This window comes from Nannobrachium achirus (genome assembly GCF_963921795.1).
Source record: "Nannobrachium achirus genome assembly, chromosome: 22".
NCBI classification, from domain to species: domain Eukaryota; kingdom Metazoa; phylum Chordata; class Actinopteri; order Myctophiformes; family Myctophidae; genus Nannobrachium; species Nannobrachium achirus.
Window position 1 is genome coordinate 23,032,186 of NC_137829.1, and position 12,428 is coordinate 23,044,613.

General features: G+C 41.0%; 2 protein-coding genes across 2 annotated transcripts in view; one reads left to right on the forward strand and one right to left on the reverse strand.

Annotated features, from left to right (window-relative positions):
* stk39 (serine threonine kinase 39) overlaps positions 1 to 3,454 on the forward strand; it is a 36,196-nt gene extending 32,742 nt beyond the window's left edge. Inside the window, exon 18 of the mRNA XM_080752616.1 lies at positions 3,366 to 3,454. Within this exon, the coding sequence (XP_080608742.1) occupies positions 3,366 to 3,440 (75 nt within the window). The 3' untranslated portion in view covers positions 3,441 to 3,454. The remainder of the gene's footprint in view (positions 1 to 3,365) is intronic.
* A 3,411-nt stretch (positions 3,455 to 6,865) lies between these two features.
* On the reverse strand, positions 6,866 to 8,365 carry b3galt1b (UDP-Gal:betaGlcNAc beta 1,3-galactosyltransferase, polypeptide 1b; the record flags this gene model as incomplete). Its single annotated transcript, XM_080752686.1, has 2 exons — positions 7,925 to 8,365; positions 6,866 to 7,423 (listed from the first exon to the last, which is right to left on the reverse strand). Exons 1-2 carry the CDS (start codon positions 8,354 to 8,356, stop codon positions 6,866 to 6,868), a joined length of 990 nt encoding a protein of 329 aa, XP_080608812.1. The 5' UTR covers positions 8,357 to 8,365.
* Positions 8,366 to 12,428: the final 4,063 nt, after the last annotated feature.

Sequence of the window (12,428 nt, forward strand, 5' to 3'; positions counted from 1 at the left end):
CAGTTAATCTACATTAGTTATGGCAAAACTATGGTGTTAATTACACGGGTCACAGATACAACAGAGTCATGGATTCTACTATGCTTTCTTCTGTTGCTTGATGATTTCTATCTGCGTAGCCGTAGTGTCTTTTCCTCTCGTTCACCTTTGTATGACATCTTCTGCATGTAAAGGCAATACAAATTCTGAGACAATACTCGCACGTGAGTGTTGAAGTAGCATCAGCTGCAGCGTTTCTGAAGTTGTGAGTAAACAACATCTGTGTGTCAGGTTACAGTACGTCTCATCCTGACCTTTCTGCCATGCTCATCTCATCAGCAGCTGGCGAATGTCACAGGTTGGAGGGATCTCAGGAGAGCCAGGCTGCAGCTGTAGGCTCAGGGCAGTGTCAGGCTTGCTAGATAGATATCAACACTCCTTCAATATCATCACGAAAACCTTCCATGTCCAAAATGGTTACTTTTCAAGAAACGGGGGGAAACAGTGTTTCAATGGATCCAATGTGATATTTAGGTATAAGATTCTATGTAATACCCACAGACATACTTTAACCACTTTTACTTTCACTTGAAATTCATGTTTAAAAATAGCAAAATTAGCCGACTTACAGGCTCACAACACGTTGTTATGAGCTTGTAGATCTGTAATTGTTTTGCTACATCTGAGACACTCAGAAGGACTACTTTAGGCACTATAAAATCTGCGCTGCCATTCAGCACTCTATCCTGTTCCCATGCAGACCCCTCACCCAAAAGAAGAATTATGTCTGCAGCGTCACACAAAAACCCAGACATAGAGAATAATTATCCTCGCTTGGAGAACAATACATAAATCTTCACAGTGAAGATTTAAGGTGTAGGTGGCAGCAGAGCAGCTTTAACGACCGAAGTAAGCGAGAGGTCAGCTTTCTCGTGAGCTTTCTAAGAAGGACTAGATCACTGCTTCTCAACAATTTTCGGTGCGTGACAAAAACAATGTTTATCAAGCTGTTAACTGTCAATATTTCATTTCAAGCTGTTTCCCCACACTAAACACATTTTAAGGTCTAATATACAGTATATATATCGTTTTAAAAATGTTCCCAGAGAAGGCTTGCCTTGTAATTTAGCTATGGACCACTAGTGGTCGATGGACCACTTGAGACGTGGTTGTCTACTTTTCACTACAGCTGCTCAGCGCTGCATATCCATCAGACACCCCAGAGGGTTGGAGAGCGTCTCCCTGATCAGGCGTAAATTGCTGGAAGCCCGGCAGGCATCAGGCTACTGACTCACGCTCTGACTCTTTCACAGGGGGATGGCTGAGTGAAAAAGTGATATTGATCGGCTCTCAGGGACCACTCAGACAAATCTGAATGCACGTTGCCTGTAATATGGCCTCTGTGAGAAGCAACCGAGCAGTATAATTAGTTTAAAATGCAGAAAGACAATGCAGTCACTGGAAGGTGAAACTGTCAATAAAATAAAGGTTGTATTTTGTCAAAGTTTAGGGGGTGAACTCTGCTAAATGTAAACTTCAAGTGGTTCTAAATTAGTCATCTCATGGCTGTTTCTTTGCCAACAATGAAAGTTTGTTTTCCTTTTCATGTTTTCTGTTTCATGTTTCTTCTATTTATGGAAATTGTTATGAAGATATAATAAGGTCACCTAAACCTTAGAAATTCATTAAATAAGAAGATAAATTGAATTTGATTACTCTTGGGGCATCTCGGTGCTACCTACCTACCTACCTACCTACCTACATACGCAGCCGAACGCAGTACTTGTGTGCTCTGTTGGCGCAAGTAAATACAATTGGTCGTGTTCGTGGGTGAGAAGCTGGCAGGCGAGGGCGTTCTTTTTCGCTGCACTTACTAGCAACTCCTAAAGGTTGGTTAGGCCACCTGTTCAGCAGGCAGAGAAACTGGGAGGGATTGGCAATGACAAAATTAGGGAGGGGAAAAAACAACTTAATTACTTTGAACATCTGCATTTTATGTAGAGTTCTCAACGGGCCGGAAAATGTACGCCCTGCCCTGCACGAATGAGTTGAAGCCCAAGCCCCACAGAACATACATTACGGTACATTAATCAGCCCGACCCTGCACAATGAGATTATAACCAATGAGATTATTAATGCCTGTAACGACTGCTCGACAGCAGAGGCTCAAATCACATCGCACTATGGGATGAGCGCGATGGGTCACATAATAACGCACGCGAGAGAGAGAGTGACAGAGAGAATGGGAAAGAAATAGACTGACATTATGGTCACATCTAATCAAATATATTTGATATGTTAGCTATTTGAGGAGTGTTGATCTGTGTATTGGACATGAATGCACGTAAAATCCATGATATAAAAACTCACCCATCTGTCACCTCCACAAGTGCAAACAGACGATCAAAAAAGAATGGTACTCTACTTCCACAATGCATTGTTTTTACATGAAACATGATTATGAGGTATTATGATTATACTAGGAGGAAGGTATTTTCCAAAAAAGTGTACAGAGAGTTAAAATGTGTTTTTTAGGTGGCCACACCACCAGTTCATCAAGTATGCCTGGTTGTCAGGTGGGTGGTGACCCAGCTGAAGTTAGCCACACCCACAGTGTTGGGTGAATGGTAAAAGGGGAGGGGATGATTATATGATGTCATTTAATCACTGTTTTTGGATCGGCACTTTAGACCCACAATGTCTCAGCCTCCACGAAGAAACCCCAAATACAAAGGGAATACATAATTGCTCATAACAACCACACCAGGGGGCCTAATTAAGTACTGTCAACCTCATAGACACATGAAAACCCGAAAAAGTACAAAACTATGGCACTGCCTCTTTAAGTGAGACAATGTATTAATCAATGTATTCATCAGTTCATCTTTCCCTACAGCATCATGGCAGCCTTCAGTAGCTAGACTCAATTGCCGACCCGAACCTGACTGGGTCGGGTCCGGGCTGAAATTGTGAATTCATCAGTAACCTCTATTTAACCAGGAGAAAACACATTGACGTTAAAAATCTCTTTTCCAAGGGAGACCTAGGAATCCTGAAGAACAGATAGAAAGTGTTCATGTCTCCAGGTTGAAAGACTCAAAGACAAAAAACAAAACAAAAACATACAGTACTTTTCAAGGCCGATCTCAAAGTTTCATAATGTAAGACCAAACGGTTCAAAAAGCCTTAATCCATAAAACAATAAGTTTACCACCCCTGTAAGTAGGTTGAATTCATTGGCTAATCCCAGTTGTTACAGTACAGCTGTTCCGTGGATGTCAGAGGCTTAGGCTTCGCTGATGGAAGCGAGAGTCACAGGATGTGACCTGAACCCCTGTGACCCCCCTGTGTGACCCGCCGATGCCTTTTTTTTCTCTGCATTCCAGGCTTCCGGCTGTGACGAAACGGAGATCCCCGACGATGTGAAGCTGATCGGCTTCGCCCAGCTTAGCCTTAGCTGATGTCTCTCCGTGGCCGAAGCAGGACAGTTCGGGGGCAGACGGACTGAGGAGGCGCCCTGCCTGACACACCCTTCACAACGACCCCTCCCAACACCCACCCCGCGAACACACACATTAGCCTTCCCCTCTCACTCGCCCTCCCGAGGCCAGACTCTGCCAAGTCACAGCTCCCAAATCCTGCTCCCTGCACAACTAGCCTGGCATTGCCAGCCTGATAATGTCGATTCACTCAATCAACGAGTGAGTGAATCTACATTATCAGGCTGGCAATGCCAGGCTACCTGCACACTGCCCCCTGCTGATGTTAACCTGCACCTTACAACATTCCACCGCCCAGCGCACAACCCAGGGTCTGGATAAAGGCCCAAGGAAACTAAAGATGTACTCAGGTGGTGAAAGCAGGCGATTAAGATGTAGCTTTGGATGTGTATTATTATTATATATTTTTTGTTTTAAAGGAATTCTCCAGTGTCCGAAATTAATCATATGAACGGATTCGTCACTTTAAATTTTCAAATGTCACAAAAGAAAAACTTTGTGATTACATATAATACTGATTAAGAAAAATGTTTCTCAATGTTTCCGAACATGGAGCTTTGGAGGCTGTTTGAGCCTATGATACCCAGAGTTCACTGTAAGGGCGTGGTTCTTGGCACACCATTGCCCCTAGTTGCAAAGGAGGGAATGACTGTAGTTCTAAAGTGCTTTAGATTGGCTGCCTTGGCGATACAGAGAGCGGTGATGGGCTTGGCACAGTATTATTACTCCTACTGATGAAGCCACGAAGAAAAACAGTGGAGTATTCCTTTACATTATGTTACCTCTGTATCCAGCCAATCTCTTATTATTTATTGAAACGAGAATGTATTTAGTTTGTTATGTTGCCACAGTGAAAACCAAATTTGTTTTCCAGACCCACTTATTTGAGATGTTCCCTGGTCTGTAGTTCATCCTGCATTCAGAATTTAAGAATTATTTTATTTAAAAGGAAAAAAAGCACATTTTAATAATATAATGAATGTCTTAAAAGAGAGTGAAATGTTCTACTGTGTAAATGTATGCCCGACAAGAAGGGATGATTGTTGCTTTAGTAACTAAAGTTTAGTTGACAGGAAAACAAGACCTGAGTGTTCCCATGTATATTTTGCGAATCATTCCAATGACAGTGTTGTTGATGCTTCAAGGTGCCTTGTTCATTTTTCTGTGCCTAAAAAAAGTAGGTAATGAGTGAGACCACAAAGAGAAGAACCTGCTTATTATAACCATTTCAAATGACATAAATCTCCAGCAGTAGATACAGTTCAAAATAAACTTCTCTTAACTTGAGAAATCCTTCTCAAGAGGACATGGTTTATAAAACATGTTTGGGCAGAGTATATGCACACGACAAGCTAATGCTTAGCCCTGGGAGTAGATTCTAAATGGTATGCTTTTACCATCTGACAAAAGTCACCTAAACCTTAACAGAGCCTCTATTACTGTATGTAATCAGCTTTGGCTGATGCAGTCTCTTAAACCAAGCTAGCAGACAAATTCATGACAATTCCTACAATCTGTTCGGTTTTTCTGCAATACAATAACCCCCCTCCCACACACACCCACACTCTCACACACACACACACACACACACACACACACACAGTAGTAACTGAAATGTACTGTATGACAATGTATCCGCAGATGAAAACCAAAAGGCAACTACTGAAAGGTTCACGAGCCATTTGTTAGTCCAAACATGGCCAATAGCTCTAAATTATTTTTAGTAGTGAATTTAACTTGTACTAAATTCTTTATTTTGAGAGGTAGGTTTTTGTGTTTTCTATGTACAGTATGTATGCCATGTCAGCATATTATCCCTGTTCTCTCTGTGTAATCAGCCAATTTCAAATTTCTGCCTAGGAGCAACAAATAAAGAATTGCTATTATTAAAACAAGTACCGTATGCATGGCCTATTTGGGTATTGATTGAACACATGGTGTTTTCAAAATACAACTAGTTTTTGTATGAAATTGGCCTCTTTCCCCACAGTATTTATTTGAAGTAATTGGCTAAACATAAGATGAACCCGAGACTAAAGACAGCAAGAAAATAGCATAGTTTAACTTTTGATACAAGTATGTGTTTTTTAATATAAAAACATACAATATAACAGCAATCCCTTCTGGGATAGATGCTTTCACAGTTAATGTCACAATAGCTTATAATACTAGAAACTTAAAAAAACATTTGAAATCAAAACACGGCCATTTAAAGCCATTGACATTCTAGAAAATATAAAAGTGTCCCCCCCCATGATTTCAACAGCAGTTCTTCAGTAAGTGCTGATATGCAAATACACATGATAATACGTCGACTCTTGAACGGCGTTTGTTACAGCTGGGAAATACTTGATACAACATGATACTGTAGTTCTATTGATGCACAGCGATGTTGATGAGCATAAACAGCTGTTGACATAAAGCATACATTAGCAAGGACAGTAGCTGGTTTAATGAGAAGCAAGTAGCTGACACAGATAATTACCCTGCCTAGGAAAATAATCACAAAATGAGAAATAAATTTTATCTACAGTAAATGCAAAAATCATTTACAGAAGCTGACTCTTGTCAGAAACAAGAGGCAGCAACATGTAAACAAAAAGAACAAGCAAATTCATATAATGATTGATTCAGTGAAATCTAATGTAATTTTGGCCTAAGTTGAACTGTAGATGAGGTTCTGGTTTGTAGTTAGGCTTAGCCATCTTCTCAGCCATAACAAAATACCTTTATTTAAATGTAGTATTCTTACTTTTAACCACTTAAACCCTCTATAGTTTGTTGCGCATCAAATAGTGAAAACAGCTGATCTACAAGAGAGCTTTTAGATGGGTTATTTCTGCAGAATGTTTGCCTATTGTACTGACATGCCAAGAATAGGGACGCTAGGGTTCATGTGGTTAAAATGCATATCTCAAATATAATGATTGATTTAAAAATGGACTTGGCAAACACTGCTTTGGACAGGAGGTGTAGCCCATAAAACAAAATGACCATCAATAACCACAATTTTTGTTAGACAAATAAATGAACAAACAGACTGACATGAGCGTATAAGTGCATGTCCGCCTATGCACTCATTAATGATTATGATTATTATGGAACCAGCAGCACTGAAACATAAAATGGCTGTCACAAAGAAACATCCTGAGTGTCAACTCTGAAATTGTGAAAATGGACCCTGTAATGGACCCACTCTCGCAAAAGTGGATCCACACTTTAATGGACCCACTTTCACACTTTCAACTGACACTCGCTGTAGGTGCACTTTGCTGGGCACAAAACAGAAACCTAGAACAGCCCTCACAAATTCTTACAATATATTCTGCAGTGAGCAAAAAGGTAGAATGGAAAACAAGTGGGCGTTCGTTCCCCCATGCCTCTAATTAACATCTCAGGTGCTTCTTGCTGGACATGTCATTCCAAATGCGATGCATCTCCTCTGGCGGAATCTGGTGGACGGTGATAACGCGCCGGTACCTGCACAGACTGTAGGCCATTTTCCAGTGATTAAAACCACTGTTCTGATAAGGGTGAATGCCCAGCTTGCGCAGGCACAGTCCCACATACACGTCCTCCAGGTGCAGCAGCCTGGTGTGCTGCGAGGTCTTAAAGATCAGCTCGGCCACGTCCGCAGAGAACACGTAACCCGTTCCTGAGCAGAACGGCGGGTACCTGCTGTCGGGATACAGGTCTCTGGACATGTACCATTTGCTGCGCATGTCTCTGATGGGGCCGCCGTTTATCACATAGCCGGTGAAATACCGCCGCCGCGGCTTGGTGGCGGGCTTCAGCAGCTTGTAGATCAGGTTGTCCATGTTGATGAAGATGTCGCTGTCGGTCTTCATGACATATTGGGCCTTGGGGCAGAAGGTGGCCACCCAGCGCATGCCCATCATGGTCTTGAGGGTGAGGTTGTGGTAGGAGTCGATGAAGTCCTCCACCTAGTCAGAGAAAATTATCAGAATAATGTCAAATCTGGGAATAAATTCCTTACCCAGAAATGTCGTCACCAATGTGTTTGTAAGGGTGTCTAGTAACACATTTGTCATGATTCTGAATCCATTGCAAGCATTTGTTTTGCATGAAAAACTTTCCTTGGGCTAAAAACAGTCCCACAAAACAATGGTTTAGTGATGAGTCATCACTTTTTACAGTTTTGTGGGGGCCGTTTTTAGCCCAAGGAATGTTTTTTCATGCTAAACAAATGCTTGCAATGGATTCTGAAACATGACAAACCCCTGCTACTTAAAACAGATTTTTTTGGGGGTATATTCTTCTTCGTATCGTATAGTCTATGGGAGCCCAACTTTCAGCAGCTGTCCAAAATTCCCCTAGGAATTTTGAATTTCAAACTGTTACAAGACACCCTTACAAACACATTGGTGAAGACATTTCTTGGCAAGGAATTTATTCCCAGATTTTATTAATATCCCGTGACTAACCACAATGTCGTGGAAGATCTGGCTCTCCTGCTCCACCATCACGTTGAGGATGTCGTCTGTGTTGCGGCCCAGCAGGAAGACGGTGAGGATGCGGATGTCGCTGTAGGTGCTCTCGTCGCCCCAGGTCTCGCGGATGGCCTGGCGGGCGTCGAACTCTTTGTGCGTGGTGCTGATCAGGATGACGAGGAAGGGCGCGACCTCGTCGCACTTGTGGGGCTCGTTGATGATGTACTCGAAGGCATGTGGGTTAAGGGGCCGAGTGCGGATGTTGCTGAAGGTGTCGTTTTTGTGGGGTTGTTTCACAGTCTTCCGTATAGGCACGTAGATCTGCCCGACATACGTGGACGTCGGGCGGGATATGCTCAGGTACCACAGCGCGCTCGCCCAGCAGACCACTGTCAACAGGTATAAACATGAGACCTTTGAAGGCATTATGCTGCATTTAGGTGTATTTTAATGTGATGGATCTTATAAGGCTTTGCTTCCATTAGCAATCTTTCTCCCGGCGAGGCAGCGTTAAGCTGCTCCAACGTGCAGCTTGACATTAATTGTCAGTAATGGATTGCTTCAGAGAGAAGACGTGCCGCTTTCCTTTTTTTTTAAATGCACAATAGTGTATATCTGTATGGACGTCCAATTCCTCCTGCAGGCATTCCAGCTCCTCCATTTAAATCTGTAAGATAGAGAGAGGGAGAGAGAGATAAAGAGAGAGAGTGGCATTAATATACAAAATCCTTAAATATACATTCAGGAGACAGAGAAAACATTCATTTGTTTAAACCCAACAAACACTCACCTCATGCATCAATAACTACAGCATAATACTTAAATATAATATACTGCCTCTTGCAGAAGCAGACCTCTCCTCCGTGTGAGGTTTGTCATCGCATATACAAACTAGAAATACTGTTCCTTCGAAACAGTGTGGGCTCGATTCCAACCCAACAAATAGGATACTTTAAGGTACTGTAAGGTACAGTACCCTACAGTATTGTACTGTACCTTACTGTACTGTACTGTACTGTACTGTACTGTACTCTACTGTACTGTACCTTACTGTACTTTACTGTACTGTACTCTACCTTACTGTACTATACTATACTGTACTCTACTGTACCGTACTGTACCTTACTGTACTGTACTCTACTGTACCTTACTATACTGTACTTTACTGTACTCTACTGTACTTTACTGTACTCTACTGTACTTTACTGTACTCCACTGTACCTTACTGTACTTTATTCTACTTTACTGTACTTTACTGTACTCTACTGTACTTTACTGTACTCTACTGTACCTTACTGTATTGTTTTGTACTTTACTGTACCTTACTGTACTTTACTGTACTCTACTGTAACTTACTGTACTTTACTGTACTCTACTGTACTGTACCTTACTGTACTTTACTGTACTCTACTGTACCCTACTGTACTGTACCTTACTGTACTGTACTTTACTGTACTCTACTGTACCTTACTGTAGTGTACCTTACTGTACTATACTATACTGTACTCTACTGTACCGTACTGTACCTTACTGTACTGTACTCTACTGTACCTTACTATACTGTACTTTACTGTACTCTACTGTAATTTACGTTACTCTACTGTACTTTACTGTACTCCACTGTACCTTACTGTACTTTATTGTACTTTACTGTACTTTATTGTACTTTACTGTACCTTACTGTACTTTACTGTACTCTACTGAACCTAACTGTACTTACTCTACTGAACCTTACTGTACATATTCTATGTGTTCTAGAGGTGTATATTGAGTGCATATACTGTAGGTTAACAATCCCAGATCACATCTGTCCTCCACTATGTCTATAACCAAGGCGTTCTTCTATGTGGCCACTCCAGACTGAGGAGTGGAGCATGACTTTTATTGTGTTTGTGGATCTGATTTGAAAATGCATCGGTTGTGATATCTCCCTGAAAACCAACAACAACCACTAATACGGCTGATTGTCCCTGCGGGTTCTAGGATATATACTGTAAATCCCATTGCCCGGGATCCTAAAACCTTATTCTTTTTAAGAACAATTTCTAAAACACTACAAAACATGTCTCAAAGACAAATACAAGCAAACGTCTTCACAGTAACACAGTAACAGGTGTGTGTGTGTGTGTGTGTGTGTGTGTGTGTGTGTGTGTGTGTGTGTGTGTGTGTGTGTGTGTGTGTGTGTGCGTGCGTGCGTGCGTGCGTGCGTGCGCGTGCACATTGTAGATCAACTTCATAGCAGTATTAAGTGGTCCATCTATGTTTTTTATTAATAATAAAATCTGCAAAGTAACAAGTAACTGAGGCTGTCAAATGCTGTATTTATAGTAGAGTATATGTAACAAAAATGGAAAGTAGAGTAAAAGTACCTCAAAATTGTACTGTAGGTACAAGTACTTGTATATACTTGAGTAAATGTACTTAGTTACTTTGCAGCACCACAGAACAGCCAATGACAGACAGGCCTTTAATCACAGCTGTCTCAATCAGTAGAGTGGAGAGGGACATTTATAGATATTTGTAGTTTTAACTCAGAATATATACATCACAAAGCTTAGATATTTGGATCAAATCAGAGAGCAGACCTGTGTGAACGCAATGATATAGATAGCATATCTGAAGTGTGAACACTGCAGCCACAGCGCCTTAACATAAACATGGGTCTATTATCCTTCTCTCCACTCTGTCCCCACTCACTAAACCCATTGGAAATGCATTGGGTTCTTAAAGTTAAACATTTTATTTTTTTATATTTATACTACAAAACATTTCAAAACCAAAAATACAAGCACACGTGTCCTCAGTAAGCTGAACACATAAAAATTTGAATGGTGTTGAAAGGTGTAAGCGTTTAAGAGATGAAGCGCGCCAAAGTTTTGAGGAGATACTGACTAGTATATAAACTAGAAATACTGTTCCTTCGAAACAGTGTGGGCTCGGTTCCAACCCAACAAATAGGATACTTTAAGGTACTGTAAGGTACAGTACCTTACAGTATTGTACTGTACCTTACTATACTGTACTGCACCTTACTGTACTGTACTGTACTGTACTGTACTGTAACTTACTGTACTTTACTGTACTCTACTGTACTGTACTTTACTGTATTCTACTGTAACTTACTGTACTTTACTGTACTCTACTGTACCTTACTGTACTGTACTCTACTGTACCTTACTGTACTGTACTGTACCTTACTGTACTATACTATACTGTACTCTACTGTACCGTACTGTACCTTACTGTACTGTACTCTACTGTACCTTACTATACTGTACTTTACTGTACTCTACTGTACTTTACTGTACTCCACTGTACCTTACTGTACTTTATTCTACTTTACTGTACTTTATTGTACTTTACTGTACTCTACTGTACCTTACTGTACTGTATTGTACTTTACTGTACCTTACTGTACTGTATTGTACTTTACTGTACCTTACTGTACTGTACTCTACTGTACCTTTCTGTACTGTACCTTTCTGTACCTTACTGTACTTTACTGTACTCTACTGTACTGTACATATTATATGTGTTCTAGATCTACATTTTTGATTCTGTGTTTGGGAACCAGCAACTGTCAAATGGACTCCAACTGTAGTGGAGTATATTGAGTGCATATACTGTAGGCTAACAATCCCAGATCACATATGTCCTCCACTATGTCTATAACCAAGGCGTTCTTCTATGTGGCCACTCCAGACTGAGGAGTGGAGCATGGCTTTTATTGTGTTTGTGGATCTGACTTGGAAATGCATTGGTTTTGATATCTCCCTGACAACCAACAACAACCACTAATATGGCTGACTGTCCCTGCGGGCTCTAGGATATATGGCTATGGGATTTACATCCCATCGCCCGGACTTGATTCTTGATCACAGCTGTGTAATCAGTAGAGTGGAGAGGGACATTTATTTATAGTTTTAACTATAACTATAGTTTTATACATCACACAGCTTAGACATTTGGATCAAATCAGAGAGCAGACCTGTGTGAACGCAATGATATAGATAGCATATCTGAAGTGTGAACACTGCAGCCACAGCGCCTTAACATAAACATGGGTCTATTATCCTTCTCTCCACTCTGGGGACCCATTGGAAATGCATTGGGTGCTTAAAGTTAAACATTTTTATTTTTTTATATTTATACTACAAAACATTTCAAAACCAAAAATACAAGCACACTTGTCCTCAGTAAGCTGAACACATAAAAATTTGAATGGTGTTGAAAGGTGTAAGCGTTTAAGAGATGAAGCGCGCCAAAGTTTTGAGGAGATACACATATATAAATAAACAAATAAATAAATAATGAAGATAACATACGTGTGCTCGCCTTCCAGGCGAGCCCACAACTAGAAGCAGTGCTCTTCCGAGCACAGGTCTCCACCAGGCCGTGTGTCCTGGTGGTGTTAAGGGTGGCATATGTTCTTCACCATAGATCTTTCATGGAAATGGGACGCTGCATGCATGATTTGAAGCATTGTGTTCCAAAAATG